At 37.7% G+C, this 14,177-nt stretch overlaps 1 protein-coding gene across 5 annotated transcripts in view; it reads right to left on the bottom strand.

Moving 5' to 3' along the window:
• The window catches only part of TRIP4 (thyroid hormone receptor interactor 4), a 67,326-nt gene extending 53,750 nt beyond the window's left edge, over positions 1 to 13,576 (bottom strand). For 3 of the 5 annotated variants that reach the window (XM_059372241.1, XM_059372245.1, XM_059372242.1), the window contains exons 1-3: positions 13,404 to 13,576; positions 8,686 to 8,855; positions 7,126 to 7,259 (exon numbers count right to left, since the gene is read on the bottom strand). In XM_059372241.1, the coding sequence (XP_059228224.1) occupies positions 7,126 to 7,259; positions 8,686 to 8,855; positions 13,404 to 13,504 (405 nt within the window). In that variant the 5' untranslated portion in view covers positions 13,505 to 13,576. Of the gene's footprint in view, positions 1 to 7,125; positions 7,260 to 8,685; positions 8,856 to 13,394 lie in introns of all 5 variants that reach the window. The other 2 variants (XM_059372243.1, XM_059372244.1) reach the window with 2 other exon arrangements.
• Positions 13,577 to 14,177: the final 601 nt, after the last annotated feature.

Raw genomic sequence — 14,177 nt, 5'->3', positions numbered from 1 at the left:
TTTTAAAGATTTTATTTATTTATTTGACAGACAGAGATCACAAGTAGGCAGAGAGGCAGGCTGAAAGAGAGAGAGGAAGAAGCAGGCTCCCTGCCGAGCAGAGAGCCCGATGTGGGACTCGATCCCAGGACCCTGGGATCATGACCTGAGCCGAAGGCAGCAGCTTAACCCACTGAGCCACCCAGGTGCCCCTACTTAGTCCACTTTTTGTTCATGACCTCGGTATTTAAAATGGCCCTATGCATAGTGCTTAAGTGTCGCCTATATTCCTAAGCTCAAGAAGGCTATACCTATGGGGTGCCTGGTTGGCTCAGTGGGTTAAGCCTCTGCCTTCAGCTCAGGTCATGATCCCAGGGTACTGGCATCAAGCCTCACACTGGGCTCCTTGCTCAGCAGGGAGCCTGCTTCCCCCTCTCTCTCTGCCTGCCTCCCTGGCCACTACTGATCTCTCTCTCTCTCTATCAAATAAATAAATAAAATCTTTAAAAAAAAAAAAAAAAGAAGGTTGTACCTTATATAGGAAACAGGTGTTAGATAAATTTTTTCAGGCATAAGTTATAGTGCTGTTGGTTGTGAGTTCATGTTAATAAATCAGTAATGCATATTAAATAAAGTGTCTTTAGGGTGCCTAGGGGGCTCAGTCATTAAGCATCTACCTTTAGCTCAGGTCATGATCCCAGGGTCCTGGGATAGAGTCCTACATCGGGCTCCCTGCTCAGCAGGAAGCCTGCTTCTCCCTTTCCCATTCCCCTCTCGCTGTGTTTCTGTTAAATAAATAAATAAAATCTTTAAAAAATAAAGTGTCTTTAAACAGAAGTACTGGGGCGCCTGGGTGGCTCAGTGGATTAAAGCTCCCGCCTTCGGCTCAGGTCATGATCTCAGGGTCCTGGGATCAAGCCCCGCATCGGGCTCTCTGCTCAGTGGAGAGCCTGCTTCCCTCTCTCTGCCTGCCTCTCTGCCTACTTGTAATCTCTGTCTGTCAAATAAATATATAAAATCTTTAAAAAAAATAAACAGAAGTACATATAAAATAAGGTTAAGTACTGAATGTTTTATAGAAATGTTGTGACCAGATGCTCACAGAAACCTAACCCTTTATTTCCCCTAAGAGTAATGGTTCAGGGGACCTGGGTGGGTCACTCAGTTAAGCATACAAGCCTTTGGCTCATATCATGATCCTGGAATCCTGGGATCGAGTGCCAAATCACACTCCCTGCTCATCGGGGAGTTTGCTTCTCCCTCTCCCTCTGCCTCTCCCCTACTATGCTTACCCTCTCTCTCTCTCTCAACTAAACAAAATCTTAAAAAAAAAAAAAAGTAATGGTTCAGTATTCACTAATTCAGTGTACACTGCAGTGCTAATAAGAAATTACTACGTAGGGGATAAACCATTTTTTTCAAAATCATTTTCCAAGTTTGCTTAATGAGTAGAAAATACTTAAGAACAAAATATAGACTTGGAAACAGGTTGTTGAAAGATAAGCTGCTCTTAAAGCATTAAGAGATATAAAATTAAGTGTTAAGTCAATATTAATTAGTTCCCTACCCAAGCCTGGGAACTTAAGAGTGAACCATGCTTTTATTTTCCCTCATGAAACATACTTAACAAGCAAGCATCAAGGCACTTTATTCATTAAGATCCATTACTAAAAACAGTGAAATACTCTGTTAAGCTAAGACTGGCATCTACTGCACTAAAAAACTAGGTTGTAGCACAATATTACATAGTTAATGGTGGCTTTAATGTGAATTGGTAAATGAGTGAGTTGACCAAAGAGATTAGAGCAACATAGGACTGGATGGATGAAAGACTAAATTATTACAAAAAAGGGGTGCCTGGATAGCTCAGGGTTTGGGCCTCTGCCTTCAGCTCAGGTCATGGTCTCAGGACCCTGGGATGGAGCCCTGCATCCAGCTTTCTGCTCGGCGGGGAGGCTGCTTCCCCATCTCTCTCTGCCTGCCTCTCTGCCTACTTGTGATCTCTCTCTCTGTCAAATAAATAAATGAAATCTTAAAAAAAAAAAAAAGTTTTAAAAAAGAGCTTTAAATTATTACAAAAAAGAAATATCAAAAAGAATTGGAATATTAAATTTTAAAATATTTATCAATAGCTTCAAAGTATTTAAAAACTAAACTGGAAGTTCTGAAAAATTATCCTTAGGAAATTGACTCAAAGGAGAAAACATAGATAATAGTTCTCATGTTGTTTTCAACAACTTTCTCTACTGGATGCTAAAATTTATTAAAGTTATTATTGGGGTTATCTGGATGGCTCAGTCAATTAAGCAACCAACCCTTGATTTCTGCTCAGATCATGACCTCAGGGTTGTGAGACTGAGTCCTGCATCAGCCTCATACTCTCTCCCTCTGCCACTCCCCCTAACCCCCACTCTCCTCTCTAAAGTAAATAAATAAACCTTTAAAAAATTCCATTGTTGTATTTTATGTTATTATTAATGATTATTTTACTTATATTTAAAGATTTATTTTAAAGAGAAGAGAGTGCACGTGCAAGAGCACACATGCACAGGAGCTGGGAGAGGGGCAGAGAGAGAGAAACTGAAGCAGATTCAGTGCTGAGCACAAAGCCCAACTCGAGGTTCAATCTCACATACAGAGATCATAACCTGAGACAAAACCAAGAGTCAGAGGCTCCACCAAGTGAGCCACCCAGATGCCCCCACAATTATTCTTAAAAAAATGAAATAAGGGTTTAAAATTTATTTCCATTATTTGAGGCAGCTGGCTGGCTCAATGGAGCATGTGACTCTTGGTCTTAGGGTAAAGAGTTCAAGCCCCAGGTTGGATACGGAGCTCACGTAAAAGAAAAAAAAATGTGATTTGATCACTCTGGCCAGAAAATATTCTCTTTACGTTCCCATTATACTTTTACCCCCTTAAGATTCTATGTACTTGCAGTCACCACTTGTAAAATATACATTCACACATATCGATGTAATACATCTTCTACTTTAAAAACAAGTAATTTCACTGATAAGAGTAACAGAAAAATCACTCAAAATAATGTTCAGATGAATTATAAACCTAAATGTGAAAACTGTAACATTTAAACTATTAGAGGAAAATTTAGAAAAATATATTTTTTTACTTTGGAATGGGAAAAATGCCATAAGGCTTAAGTAAGCTATAAAAAGCATAAAACAAAGAAAAAGATCAATACATATAACTACATTAAAATTGAAAATTCCTGGGCACATGGGTGGCTCAGTTGGTTAAGCAACTGCTTTCAGCTTAGGTCATGATCCTGGAGTCCCAGGATGGAGCCATGCATTGGGTACCCTGCTCAGTGGGGAGTCTGCTTCTCCCTCCTACCCTCCCCACTCTCGTGCTCTTGGTCTCTCATGCTCTCTCTCTCAAATAAATAAATAAAATCTTTTTTAAAAAATTTATTTATTTGAGAGAGACAGTGAGAAAGAGCATGAGTGAGGAGAAAGTCAGAGGGAGAAGCAGACTCCCCATGGAGCTGGGCGCCTGATGCGGGACTCGATCCCAGGATTCTGGGATCATGACCTGAGCCGAAGGCAGTCATCCAACCAACTGAGCCACCCAGGCGTCCCATGAAAAAGACTTTCAACTCAGCAGAAAAGCAGATAAAGAATATGAAGAAGTAGGGGCACCTGGGTGGCTTAGTCATTAAGTGTCTACCTTTGGCTGAGGTCACAATCTCAGGGTACTGGGATTGTGCCCCACATCAGTCTCCTTGCTCAACGGGAAGCCTGCTTCTCCCTCTCCCACTCCCCCTGCTTGTATTCCCTCTCTTGCTGTCTCTCTCTCTGTCAAATAAATAAATAAATAATCTTAAAAAAAAATATGAAGAAGGTCATAATAACCCAAAAGGCTAAAAAAATGGAAACCAAAAACAAGTCAACAAACTCTCCAAAATGACACACTCTCAATTTAGAATTCATGTGTATGCAAAGTAAAATGAAATACCATTTCTTACACTTAAAATAGGCAAAACTTGGGACGTCTGGCTGTCTCAGTCTAGAGCATGCAACTCTTGATTTTAGGATTATAAATTCAAACCCCCCATTGGTGTAGAGATCAATTTTTTTTAAGTTAAATAAAATAAATAAAAAATAAAAACAAAATAATAATTTTTTTAAAGGGCAAAACTTTAAAGGTTTCACATTATAAATTGGCAAAGAAGAAGAAAAGAGAAATCACTTACCTTGATGGAAGGAGGTAAAAATTGGTACAATTACTTTAGAAATTAATTTTTAGTTTCAGTAAAAGAAAAACTAAGAAAGTCTATAACCCAGCAATTCAAATAACAGGTAAATACATCCTAAAGAAACTCTCAAGTGTACCTGAAGGAAATATGTATAAGAATGTCCAATGCAGGGGGTGCCTGGGTGGCTCAGTGGGTTAAGCCACTGTCTTCGGCTCAGGTCATGATCTCAGGGTCCTGGGATCGAGTCCCGCATCGGGCTCTCTGTTCGGCAGGGAGCCTGCTTCCCTCTCTCTCTCTCTCTCTCTCTGACTGCCTCTCCGTCTACTTGTGATCTCTCTCTATCAAATAAATAAATAAAATCTTTAAAAAAAAAAAGAATGTCCAATGCAGGGGTACCCGGGTGGTAAGCACACGGGTCTTCATTATATTAGTCATTATTCTTTCTGGGTTTTTTTCTACCTAAAAAAGCCTATTTATGAACTACCATATGATCCAGCAACCCCACTTCTGAGTATACATCCAAAAGGATTAAAAGTAGGGTCCTGAAGAGATAATTGCACACTGATGTTCAGAGCAGCACTATTCACAACAGCCAAAAAGAGAAAGCAATTCAAATGTATATTGAGAGATGAATGGATAAACAAAATGTGGTATACACATAAAACGGAATACTATTTAGCCTTAAAAGAGAAGGAAATTTTGACATATGCTACAACATAAATGAGCCTTAAGAACACTATGCTATAAGGGGCGCCTGAGTGGTTCAGTTGGTTGGACAACTGCCTTCGGCTCAGGTCATGATCCTGGAGTCCCGGGATCGAGTCCCACATCGGGCTCCCAGCTCCATGGGGAGTCTGCTTCTCCCTCTGACCTTCTCCTCACTCATGTTCTCTCTCACTGTCTCTCTCTCAAATAAATAAATAAAATCTTTAAAAAAAAAAAAAAAAAAGAACACTATGCTATGTGAAATAAGCCAGGCACAAAAAGAAAAATAGTGTTTTATTCTACTTAGTTGAAAAGCAGTCAAATTCATAGAAACAGAAAGTAGAATGGTGGTTGACAGGGACTGGAAGAAGGAGAAAATGGGGAGCTATTTAATGGGTACAGAGTTTCAGCTTTGCAAGGTGAAAATGTTCTGGAGATCTATTGTACAACAATATGCAAATACTTTTAATACTATTAACCTATACATTTAAAAATTGGTTAAGATGGTAAAAAAAAACTTACCAATTGTACATCTTAAGTATGTGCAATTACATATGTATGACAATTACACCTCAATAAAGCTAATTTTTTAGAAAAACTATTCTTGTTCATTGTAAAAATAAAAAACAGAAAATACAAGAGTATAGAGAAGAAAAATTAAAACACTTACTGTCACATTACTTGAAGAAACACCAGTTTTAAAATTTGCCTTTTAGCCTTCTGAGGTTTGTGTGTGTGTGTGTGAAAGTATATTTGTGTGTATATAGAATAAGTAATTTTCAAACACAAAAAATCAAATATATATATTTTATTCATGCATTTTTCACTCAGTATTTTATGAGTATTTTCCCAAATTACATATTTTAGAGAACAGTTTTATTAGTTGCATGATGTTCTATCTAATGAGGGAAACATAATTAATTTAATCTTTCTCTTACTGGTAAATAGGTCCGTTCAAATTTTCAAGCATTTCTTTTTTTTTTTTTTAAGATATATTTATTTATTTTAGAGAGGGACAGTGTGCCGTGGGGAGGGACAGAAGAGAGGGAGAAAAAGAGAGACCCAAGTCAAGTCCCTGCTAACCGTGGAGGCTGACATGGGGTTCAATCTCATGATCCTGGGATCACAACCTGAGTGGAAACCAAGAATTGGTCGCTCAGCCAACTAAGTTACCCTGGCATCCCTTTGCATGCATTTCTGATTACCTTCTTATGTTAGATTTTTGAATCAAACTAGTAAGTCAAAAGGATATGAACATTTCTATGGTTCTTGATGTATGGTGCCAAACTGTCCCCCAGAAAGCTAAAACCAATCTACGGGGCATCTGGGTGGCTCAGTCATTAAGCGTCTACTTATTTTATTCTGCTTGATGAAAGGCTTAAATTTCTATTCTTTTCCTTTAACTTATTACTTTGCAAATACTTTTCCGCATTTTTTTTTGCACTGTCATCACACTCAAAGTTTTTTAGTCAGCTCTCTTCCATCTTAGCATAATTAATTATTCCCTTTTATTGGGATATTTAGTTTGTCAAATTTCCTTGATTATAAATATTTCTGCTTACCTCATAGGGCTATTTTGAGAGTCATGATAAAATACATAAAAACTTTAAAAACTAAATGATAATGGTGGCGGCAGTAATAGATGGTACAAAGTAGGAACACTCTTAAATAACAGAACTGTTCATTCTTTTAGTAAACACACACACACACACACAATGTTGAAGTTGAAGCCCTGGTGACCTTCATTAAATATTTTCCTTTTAGGGGCACCTGGGTGGCTCAGTCAGGTAAGTATCTGCCTCCAGCTCAGGTCATGGTCTCCAGGTCCCGGGATGGAGCCCCACCCACACAAGGCTCCTTGCTCTTCGGGGAGTCTGCTTATCCCTCTCTCCCTCTGCCCCCTTTCCTTTTCTTGTGCGTGCTCTCTCTCTCTCAAATAAATAAATAAAATCTTTTTTTAAGTTAATAAATAAATATTTTCCATTTATATGTATCTTTCTTAGTATCATTTCTAACCAAGGTGTCCTTATAATAACTATTTAATTAGGCTGCCAAAATAGCTACCATATAGAAAGTAATATATCATCATCACTTTCTCTCCATAAAATCCATGCATTTGTTGAAGAACTGCCACTCTAGATCAGTTTGTACATTTTGCTCTCTGAAATGTATCAGTCACCTCTCCTTTATCATAGAACTAGAAAAAGATTCATTCAAGCACTCACCTTGGCCAAATCAAAAGGTGTTTTGACCTCCCTGGTTGTGTCAGGTTCAGCAAATGCAGGAACTTCCTGTCTATTTCTTCCTTTCCGCCTGCTCCTCTTTAGCTGGTCTCCTGATTTCTGACCATCTGACATTTCTTTAAAGGAGAAAAACAAACAAACATATAAATATAAATATATATATATAAATATAAATATATATATATATAAATATATATATATAAATATATATAAATATATATAAATATATATATATAAATATATATATAAATATATATATAAATATATATAAGACCTGCTTATGCTGTATCTCCCAATAATCACAACAGAAATAGTTACAAACCATTCATTAATCCATTAGAGTGGATTGTGCCAAATTCTATGCTAAATGCTAGGGATTTAAGTTTGATCAGGACAATATATATATAAATATATATATATTTTATATATAAATATATAAAAATATATAAATATATATATATATATATATATATATATATATATATATAAAACACACACACACATACATGCACATAGGTTGATAACAGCAGGATTCATTGGTAAACTAGTATCCACTAAAGAGAAGATGACACTTAATATTTAAAGTGAAGATATGGGGGTGACTTGGTGGCTCAGTCCGTTAAAGCGGCTGCCTTTGGCTCAAGTCATGATTCCAGGGTCCTGGGATTGAGCCCCCCATTGGGCTCCACACTTGACAGAGAGTCTGCTTGTCCCACTCTCTCTGCCTGCCATTCTGCCTACCTGTGCTCTCTATCTCTCTGTCAAACAAATACATAAAATCTTTACAAAAAAAATAAAGTGAAGATATGAAATCAGGTAGCTTCTTATGTTAGTTTTTCCTCGCAAATTTAAAACACAATTTCCAAGATAGTAGATGATAAAGACTACTGGCTAGGATTAAAATGGTAAATTAAAATCTAATATTTCAGATTGTATAATAATAATGACTTAGATTATTTAGTTTGGTGTTTATCTTCTGTATCTTTTAACTAAATAGTTACTTCTAAATCCTATTCATACTATAATTGGTCAACATTTACTTTCATCCAGATATACACATAACTGGAAAGTGTTTTTGTAATCCATGGATAAATCTTTCAAACTATTCTGAAACCACATTTTTATCTGCAAACAGGCATTTCTGTGGTATTTTCAAAGTTCAAAAAGTCTGAACTAAAACAATATTCATTACTTGAGTAGAATTGAACTAAAAAATATATATACATATGATTCTGCTTAAGTTAGCTGTGAGGAAATAGTGGTGACAGAAAATATCAGGTCCTATAAACCAGCCCATTTACCAGTATTTCAACCCTCAATTATATTAACTTAGCATCTTTTTTTTTTTTTTAAAGATTTTACTTATTTATTTGACAGGTGGAGATCACACATAGGCAGAGAGGCAGGCAGAGAAAGAGAGGGAAGCAAGCTCCCTGCTGAGCAGAGAGCCTGATGTGGGGCTCGATCCCAGGACCCTGAGATTATGACTTGAGCCGAAGGCAGAGGCTTAACCCACTGAGGAACCCAGGCGCCCCAACTTACCATCTTTTTTGAAGGACTGTTGCAAAGCATCAGAACTCAATTCCAGATCATTCTTTTGCCATTTGGTTATAAGCTCCTCTATGAATTGACCTTTTTTGTCCTCATTTCCCTGAAGGAGGTCAGTAACATACTCTCGTATCTCTTCAGCACTCTCAATTGACAAAACATACCTCAGGAAGAAAAATATAAGTTGTTGAAACAAGACCTGCTTATGCTGTATCTCCCAATAATCACAACAGAAATAGTTACAAACCATTCATTAATCCATTAGAGTGGATTGTGCCAAATTCTATGCTAAATGCTAGGGATTTAAGTTTGATCAGGACAAAAACCCTAAAATCAAGTAGCTCATAATCTAAACTTCATATAATCTTGTTAGAAGATTAGAATTAATGTTTTGAAGATAGGCTGTGGAGCTGTCTTTAATATAGGAATACTTTCTCTAAGTACACATCTGCAGTCATTTCATATTCCTTGGAATCCAAAAGACTTAATCTTTACACTACAAAACCTAAAATTTCTTTTTTGCTAAAAATTAGTATAGGGCGCCTGGGTGGCTCAGTGGGTTAAGCTGCTGCCTTCGGCTCAGGTCATGGTCTCAGGGTCCTGGGATCGAGTCCCGCATCGGGCTCTCTGCTCAGCAGGGAGCCTGCTTCCCTCTCTCTCTCTGCCTGCCTCTCCATCTACTTGTGATTTCTCTCTGTCAAATAAATAAATAAAATCTTTAAAAAAATAAAAATTAGTATAAATGACAATCTAACCAGTTATTGAATTAGTATTCTCAAAAACTGGGGCGGCTGGGTGGCTCAATCAGTAAGTGTCAGCCTTTGGCTCAGGTCATGATCCCAAGGTCCTGGGATTAACCTCCACATCAGGCTCCTTGCTCAGCAAGAAGCCTGCTTCTCTCTCCCACTCACCCTGTTTACATTCTCTTTCTCTCTCTCTCTCTGTCAAATAAATAAAATCATTAAAAAAATTTCTCATAAATTATAAATCAGGGCAGCAGGCTGGCTCAGTTGGTAGAGCATGTGACTCTTGATTCCCGGGTTGAGTTCAAGCTCCATGTTGGGCATAGAGATTACTTCAAAGAAAATAAAATCTTTTAAAAAAATTATAAAAAGATTAGCATCACATTAGAATAAGCAGATCTATTTTAAGAAAATGTTATAAAGGGTTCCTTGAAGTGAAATGGGCTAACAGTTCAAGTCAGTATAACTTTCCTAAAAATTGACAGGCCAATATATTTAAAGTACCTTAAAAATAATCAAAATTTATGATTAATTATTATTGACCTGATAAAAATGCTTTCATATAATGTTAAGTGAAATAACAGGATAGAATGTAGAGCATATTATAGCAATATCAATTGCTAAAAGAAATGTGTATATCCATACACTTATGTGTAGAAAAAAGGCCAGAAGGTTATACACTAAAATAATTAGCACTGAGTGATATGATTAAAGAGAGTTTATTTTTTCCTCTAAGATGAATATGTTTGAAAATAGATCACAATATGCATAAGAAAAACACTAAGAGGGGCGCCTGGGTGGCTCAGTTGGTTAAGCAGCTGCCTTCAGCTCAGGTCATGATCCCAGAGTCCTGGGATCGAGTCCCACATCGGGCTCCTTGCTCCGCAGGGAGCCTGCTTCTCCCTCTGACTCTGCCTTCCACTCTGTCTGCCTGTGCTCGCTCTCGCTCTCTCTCTCTCTGACAAATAAATAAATAAATTAAAAAAAAAAAAAGAAAAACACTAAGAGAGAAACAATGATTACCTCTGGGTTGTGGTATTACGGAAATTTTAGTTTCCTCCTCTATCTCTGATTTTCTTTTTTAGGTTTCTACAGTAATTATGTTACACCAAGGTGAATTGAAAAAATAATTTGTAAATTAACATATCAGACCATGAAAGCATTATAAGATCTGAATGAACATTAATTCAGATACACTTGTATTGGATACAAGAAAAATTATACTAATGCTATATTCCTTTAAATTAAAATAAAATCACGTGATTGTACCATCACTAGTACACATGTACTTGGTTTTTTTCCTAATGTGATGGTACATTTGCAGAGTTATGATCGATAGGTAAATAAACCTGTGCCTTTGGGCCCCATTAAGCGCATCTTCTAGTCCATTGTATATTAAAAAGACACAATTGTTTTTCAGGACTTTTACAGTTTAATTAACTTGACCCCCAAACTTAGCAGCCCCCATCAAAATATTAATTGCTACCAAGCTCTCATAGAAGGAACTGCAAGGAACCTCAGGGGATCATTTAACTGTGGAGTATTCAAATCAGTAGGGAAGTATTTAAAGAGTTCCAGAACATTTGAATAAATGATATTTTAATTATTTAACAAAGTATAAAAAGGAACAGCATACAGTGTTATATACAAAATCTTATCAAAATAGGGTCATCCAAAACATGAGCTAAAGCAGATCGTAGAGCGAAGTTTATTTTGCTAATCCTGTGTACAAATCTTAATGTTCCATAAATGTATCACTGATTAGGAAGATAGTACTTCTGTGTTCTTTGTAAAAAGGTCACTCGTGCCAAGTTTTTCAAGTTAGCACACTATCATAGTACTAATTTTCAATTAAATACTACGCAAAGCACAGCAAATTTACATAAAAATGCTTTGATCATGGCATCATAGCCTGTTGAGCAATAACTAGTAAAAACCTAATAAATCAAATGAGTTCAAATAGAATTATGCTATAGGTAGTTTCAGTACTTTTTTTGTTTTGTTTTGAACAATTCTTGTAGAACTTGTTTATGAGTTTAAAAAAAAGCAAGCAGGTATTTACCCATACTTAGTGCTTCCAACTATAAAATTTAAACTTCTGATCATTGTTCTTTAAAGGGTGTAGATTAAGTTTAATTGAAAAAAAAAAGCTAAGGCTTCAAAATGAGCTGTTAAACCACAATCAATGAAAATTAGAATTTTCTGGGCGCCTGGGTGGCTCAGTGGGTTAAGCTGCTGCCTTCGGCTCAGGTCATGATCTCAGGGTCCTGGGATCCAGTCCCGCATTGGGCTCTCTGCTCGGCAGGGAGCCTGCTTCCCTCTCTCTCTCTCTCTCTGCCTGCCTCTCCATCTACTTGTGATTTCTCTCTGTCAAATAAATAAATAAAATCTTTAAAAAAAAAAGAAAATTAGAATTTTCTTCATACTATGTAAGCAGACAAGATACAAATGAACACTGAGACTGAGAAGACTGCATCTAACCATATTGCCTTGTTGACCCATCAAAAATAGCCTCAATCAAGGGGCGCCTGGGTGGCTCAGTGGGTTAAGCCTCTGCCTTCAGCTCAGGTCATGATCTCAGGGTCCTGGGATCGAGCCCCACATCGGGCTCTCTGCTCTGCAGGGAGCCTGCTTCTTCCTCTCTCTCTGTCTCTGCCTGCCTCTCTGCCTACTTGTGATCTCTCTCTGTCAAATAAATAAATAAAATCTTTAAAAAAAAAAAAATAGCCTCAATCTTTATGTTTTGTTTTGTGTTCACCAAGTGACTTTTTTTTGCCATTTGGTGTATTTGCAAAGTCTCATTACCTCATTTGACAGCATCCACTGCTTTAAAAAAATGTTTGAAAACTACTTAATCTGATCTTGCCTTCAAACAAGGATAAAGATAAGCCATTCCATTTGGCAGGGGTTTTTTTCCCCCTAGTTGTTCGTTCCAGTTTTTAAAACAAAAACCTTTAAAGCAGCCCTTCTTAATTCTCTCCCTGCCAACTGTTTTCTCCCAAATCAGAAACTCATTTCCTATAAAAGCCCCAGAAATCGCAATAAAGGTTTCATCATCTATGAACAAGGAATCAAATCAAGAAACACTTTCAGGTTCTTGGATCGAGTCCAGTTTTTGTAGAAGTCTTTACCTCGCCGGAACACTGCACTTCCACCTACCCACCCTTTAGCTCTCAGGCTAAAGTCATGCCTTGAAGTAAAACCTTTCAAGTTTCTAAAATCTTAACGGGAGTCCTTTACTTCGTGCTCCCACAACACCTTATGTTTCCCCTGCTCATCAACCAAACAGAACCCAAAGGTCTCAGTCGTCTTTGGTGCCCCAGCACCAGTTATGTAGCGCAACAAAAATGACAAATCAATCGAAAGCAAATAGTAAATTATGTCACCATCTCCACTTAACAAGAATTATAAAATATGAAATATAAGCTCTGCTAATTATTCATTTTATAGACGCGGAAACAAAGGTATAGAGAGGGAAATTAAAATGTCCAAGGTTCCAAAACGGGTAAATAACAACAGAAAACAGAACCTGGGACTCCTCAGTCAAAAAAGTTATTTACACCTTAACCACCGAAGCTTCAATTTAAAGTCCAGGTCCTATTTGACACACCCATATCGGGCAAACTAAAATGCTCAGAGCAAGGATTTCTGGGAAAACAATTTGGCTTGCCCATTATCTCCAGAATTTATAAGGAAACTGGCTCCGGGGACAGTCTTAAAGACTTAATTATCAGGGATTTGGCCTTTTCCTAAGAAAAAAAGGCCCCACTGGCCGACTGGGTAGCCTGACACAGTAATCCATAAGCTAAACTGTAAAGTCGGAGGTCAAAAGTCGACGCCTAGAGACCGATAACAGCCCTTTTATCCTATTTCTTCATTCTCATCAACTTTTTAGTCCTCCCCGCTTCACCCTTTCGCTCAGTGCACATCCCAGAGCTGCTTCCCGCCTGGGACCCGAACCGGTCTCACTGCATGATCTCCTCGCTGACATCCAGGCCGAAAGTTTTCCGCAACTGCTGGGTGCACCAGCCCACTAGCTGCTCCCGGGACGCCGCCCCAGCTACCGCCATTTTTCCCAGCCGGAACCAGCTGGGCTCCAACAGCCCCACGTCCTGCGCCGGACTAGTCCCCTTCGCAACACCGACTTCGGTCGCGCGAGTTCCGCCAGCGTGCTCGGCCCCTCCCAGTGGCTCCACCCCCAGCACAGATCCCTCCCACCCCTACTGCCTTTTCTTTCCTGCTTCCGGACATTGTTTATACTGGTACCAGAGCTCCTCTGCGGGTGATTTTTGTGCATCCTTAGATGCAGGGCTTGAGAATCGAGAATTCGCTGAGAAGATAGTATAAATACCTATAACAACTACAGTCGAGGAAAAGATACAACTGTTAAAATGAGAGGCCAGCCTCTAAATTATTCTAGTTTTGTGTAAAAGTATTTAAAACAGCACTTGTTTTTTACAGGTTCTTCATCCCCATTAGGCTATGTAGACTAAGCAATTACATTAATTGGATCCTGATTCACCTTTTTATGCTAACGCTTTTAACGACAAATAATAAAAATCATATGAGTGTGTTGATTTACACTAGGTGTAGATTGTTTTTGTTATTAATTTGGAAAATATATTAGTTTCTATCTTTAAAAAAAACTCAAATACTCCGAATGTTCATGAATAGTACAAATTTTGTTTCTTCATAAAAATCTGCTGCTTTTCATGTTAATATAACATATGCTAATTATTTACC

Source organism: Mustela nigripes, chromosome 13 (genome assembly GCF_022355385.1).
Source record: "Mustela nigripes isolate SB6536 chromosome 13, MUSNIG.SB6536, whole genome shotgun sequence".
Lineage (NCBI taxonomy): Eukaryota > Metazoa > Chordata > Mammalia > Carnivora > Mustelidae > Mustela > Mustela nigripes.
The sequence above is the reverse complement of the archived record's forward strand: the minus strand, read 5'-3'. Positions and strand labels throughout refer to the sequence as shown.